Source organism: Mytilus edulis, chromosome 11, assembly GCF_963676685.1.
Source record: "Mytilus edulis chromosome 11, xbMytEdul2.2, whole genome shotgun sequence".
In the NCBI taxonomy this organism is placed as follows: Eukaryota; Metazoa; Mollusca; class Bivalvia; order Mytilida; family Mytilidae; genus Mytilus; species Mytilus edulis.
In genome coordinates, this window is record NC_092354.1 from 68,169,993 (window position 1) to 68,174,810 (window position 4,818).

At 34.9% G+C, this 4,818-nt stretch overlaps 1 protein-coding gene across 1 annotated transcript; it reads left to right on the forward strand.

The window, feature by feature from the left end:
• Positions 1-1,753: 1,753 nt before the first annotated feature.
• LOC139494526 (uncharacterized) lies at positions 1,754-4,090 on the forward strand. Its single transcript, XM_071282686.1, has one exon. The coding sequence runs from the start codon at positions 1,754-1,756 to the stop codon at positions 4,088-4,090; it is 2,337 nt and encodes a 778-aa protein (XP_071138787.1).
• The last annotated feature ends 728 nt before the right edge of the window (positions 4,091-4,818 follow it).

Here is a 4,818-nt window from a genome sequence, read left to right on the forward strand (position 1 = left end):
CTTATTGGCTACTGAAAAGGAATTATTATTTCACTTTTTGTATTTCATTACTGATTCAGTCAAACAAATAATATATTATGTTTTTCATATATCTCGTAGCTAGTGCCCCTTTAAGTATTTCCGATTAAGTTAAATTATCTGATACATTTGTCATATTACATGAAGAAATCCGATGTAAATGTTGGAACCAATTTCAAGAGATTACATTGTATTCATAAAAAACTTTACCTAAAATGATGGTATTTATCATCTATACATTAAATAATTTAGTGGACACAATAGTTACTAAGTTTCTAACAGTTTATTGGAACGATATATGCTGTGGAAAAGGGATTAACAAGTGCATCGGCACTTATAATCCGTATCGTTATAGATTGTATGGTATGTTCCAAATGAGACGAAAATTCGCCAGTGACCACATGCCGTTAATATATTGATTATGTACATTACCCTATGACATACAGCAGATGGCAAAACTCGTACTTAATTCCCGACATGACTAAATGTATATCCTTTTAATATTGCACGAGAAAGAAGAACAGGTATCAAAACATGCAATCAAGTACAACAACTACAAAATATACACATCAGTGTATTGGCTACTCCTAACTGTTATGAAATGTGATATACAAATACCGATACTACAATAACACACAGCTGGCCGGATCACGGATCTACCTGGTCTTGGAATATAGTGATGTTGTTAACCTCTTATGGACCAAAATCATGTATAAACCCAAACTGTGTTGTTACACTTTTCATAAGATTCCCTATAATTCTAATACTTTTTTCTCCTACAGACTAAAAGAAAAATAAAACACGGTTATTATACGTTTTTTTTTACAAATCGTGTAACTATTGATCAATTTAAAGCATTTGTGCATGGTCTATCTTCTGCAAAGGAATCATCTCTGTATATAGAAGCTAAACAGCAACACATTCTTATAAAACAGCTGCACAAACAAACACCTATAAGGTAACGAAGAAAATTGAAGATGAGTGATTATTATGACATTGTATTGTCAATTGACTTTACGAATGAAAATAAAAACTTTTTCACAAAATAGTGTTTGCAAAATATACTTCGTTAGACGAAATGAACCTTTTTAAGACGACACAAAAATTAAAAAAGTATAATAATATATGATCCACTGCAGGCAGATTGAGCTTACATGTTGATATCCTATTAAACATGTTAAATAATACATATTGTTGTGACATTTTGTAAATTGTCTTTGAAATCCTATTTTGAGATGTAGCAGAGCTCATAACATTCAGAATGACATGACCATAGGGAAATATACGGGCTATCGTTCTAGATACAGTGCGACATGCAGCTATCATGTCTTCTGTCATTGTATATATTTAAACTGATACATAATTGGTATTGAAATTACGAAATGTAGTTTTCAGTCAAATCATGATTTTTAAACAAACCCTTTTAAAATTGTTAAATAAAAGATTTCGAAATTGTAAAGAAACTAACGTTTCAACTCCCTGAGGTAAAGATGATGGTTTATTAAATTTTTAATTCTTAGATGTCCTTAAATATTTCATTATCTTTTTACTGTTAGGTGCTTATGCATCTGTCGGGAATTTAGGCGAATATATACATGTTAACGTTGCTACTTGACTTATGTAATTATGACGTTACTTATATAGCAATGGCTAGACGTTAGAATAAACACGATCTATACACAACGCATTTTATCTACTTTACACAACATTTATGGTGCCGTGACTGTCGGAAATAATGGAATCGAAGTTAAAAGCAGTACGTAGAGGACACAGAGGGCAAGTTACAAAGTTATTCAAGAAATTCGATGAGATTGAAAAGAATTCGGACTTAGACAAAGACGATGTGAAACTAATTTCAGATGCAGTTGAACAGAAACAGAGGACTATCGTGGATTTGAATGAAAAGATACTGGATTTAACGTCGGAGGAGGATGTAGAAGAGGAAATTCAAGAATCTGATGAGTATATGTTTAATTTAGAGTCCAAACTTCGGAAAATTAGAAAAATGTCAAATTCTAATTCAATTTCTCAAAATGTCGCATCAACGTCTCTAGATCCAAATGCAAATAGTTTTCTACCATCTTACCCCACAAATTCATCGCTTACCAATGCCAATGTTATACGCAGCAATGAAACTGAAATTAATGTACAGCCAACCAATTTTGATAACTTCCGCTCCATGCAAAATACCCATCGTGACTTGCAGTCTACAAATAACTTGTACAACCAAGGCTTTTCTTCGGTATCAAATAGCAGTCAAAACCACAGATTACCTAAACTTGATTTACCGCACTTTGATGGGGAAATTTTACAATGGCAAACCTTTTGGGATTCCTATGAATCAACTATTCATTTCAACAGTACTTTGACTGAGATACAGAAATTTAGTTACTTGAAGGCCCAACTCCATGGCCATGCCGCCCAAACTATTGAAGGTTTCGCACTGACAAATGCCAATTACACCACTGCCGTTAATTTGCTCAAAGATCGTTTTGGATCGCCTCACAAGATTATTCATGCCTACATGAAAGCTTTAATGGATCTTCCTTCACCGTCAAATGGTTTAAACAGCCTAAGAAGGTACGGAGACCACCTAGAAACGTACGTAAGAGGTCTTGAATGTTTGGGTCAAACACAAGAAATGTATGGCGCGCTATTAGTACCTATAATTATTAGTAAACTACCAGTAGAAACGAGAAAAAGTATTGCCCGTGAATATGATAGCGATCATATAACTCTAAACAACCTCAGAAAAGCCATCACAAAAGAAGCGAGAATTCTTGAAGCGGGACAATTTACCGACCGCGAAGGTTTACATACTACCGCAACATTTCTGACCGAAGCTCGTAATAAAACTCAGCCAAATTTCAATACAAACAACCCACGTTTCAATGACAAAAAACGTCCTTGCATCTACTGCACTGGTATACATTTTCCGGGAGATTGCAAGATAATTTCTGACGTGAATGAAAGACTGAACATCGTAAAGCAAAAGAAAAAATGTTTCAACTGTCTAGGAAACCACGGTGTTTCCGAGTGTAAATCACGTAACCGATGTAAAAAATGTAACAAGAAACATCACACCAGTATTTGCGGGGAACAAGCTACAGATGGAAAAGGACAGGACAGCAAGGAAAAATCAACCGTTGTAAGCTTGGTAAAAACAGAAGAACCAGAAACTGCAGTAATGTATACCTCACAACACACAAGCGTTTTATTGAAAACCGCTATCGCACCAATATCATACGGGAAACAGATCACAGAAGCTAGTATTTTATTTGACGAAGGTGCCCAACGTTCATTCATCACTCAGAGCATAGCAGACAAATTACAGATAAGACCAAGCGGAAGGGACACAATTGAACTGTCAGCTTTTGGAGACAAGGAAAAGAATATACGCCATTTGGATACAGCAACCGTTCAACTACAAACTGACAAAGGTGAGATTGTAAACATCAATGCATTGATTGTTCCAGATATTGGAGTCCCACTTCAAAACCAGACGAAATACTTTACACGCAATTTGCCATACTTGAAAGATTTAAAGCTCGCACATCCGGCAAATAACGCTGATAGCTTTGAAATTTCACTCTTGATAGGAGCCGATTATTATTGGGACATAGTTCAAGATCACGTGATTAGAGGGGATGGACCTACAGCCGTAGCATCAAAAATTGGTTACTTGTTATCTGGACCGGTAATAAGAAACGGAGAGAAATCCTTAACTTCATCAGTTCTTTTGAATGTTACTTCACACCATGCAGAGGAAAGCGATATCGAGAAATTCTGGAATCTAGAATCGTTAGGAATACGTTTACCACAACAGAACGATGAGGAGAGTTTTGTAAAGATTTATCAACAAGACTGTATCAAATTTGAAAACGAACGTTATTCTGCCAAGTTGCCATGGAAACTGGAACTTCCGGATCGACCTATACTATACCCGCTCGAAATCCGAACAAACATTAACAATTTAGATGACAAAAATGATGATACTTCAAAAGAGAGATTGACACGAGTTCTACCAAAACGAGAGACATCTGTTCGAGCTCGAGAGAACATCAAGAAATAGACTACCCAAAAGTGATAGACGTTAAAAGTGAATTATTTGAATTTGTTTTAGAAAGACAATTAATTATTTGATTTTCAGTAATATCTATTCGATTGACATTATACGTAATTGATAATTTCATATTTTAACTTTTGCCGGCCCCGAGAATGTCGGGAATTTAGCGCGAATATATACATGTTAACGTTGCTACTTGACTTATGTAATTATGACGTTACTTATATAGCAATGGCTAGACGTTAGAATAAACACGATCTATACACAACGCATTTTATCTACTTTACACAACAGCATCCGTTGCTTTCAAATACATTCTTATTCGCTTTTCTGATTAAGTTGAATTCAGAAAAGCGATTCAGACGCATACCATGTATAACGTGATGTTTTCATTGTGTTTGCATCTAATAAATCAAAGATAAACATACTAGAGTTGTGGTCCCTCGTTTTGTCTATTTTATCACTTCGACTGTTTAACGGGCGCCATCGACTTTCGATGATCATTATGTAATATATATATCGTAAATAAAAACAAATGTGTGTCAATTATCGTTACAACAATTCTGTCAACATTTCTGATATCATGACACCACCAAAATGAATGTATCATGAGCTGTGTATCATTCTAGAACAAATGAGTCAATCACTGGTTATTTATGGATTTGTCCTGAAGTTTGTCTTGTGTTTTGTCATGATGTTTTCCGTTTTTTCTTCCAATCTTAGTTTTGAAGACC

Bases quoted from the DNA above. Each gene is read 5' to 3' on its own strand.
- LOC139494526 (XM_071282686.1), top strand. From the start codon at position 1,754: ATGGAATCGAAGTTAAAAGCAGTACGTAGAGGACACAGAGGGCAAGTT.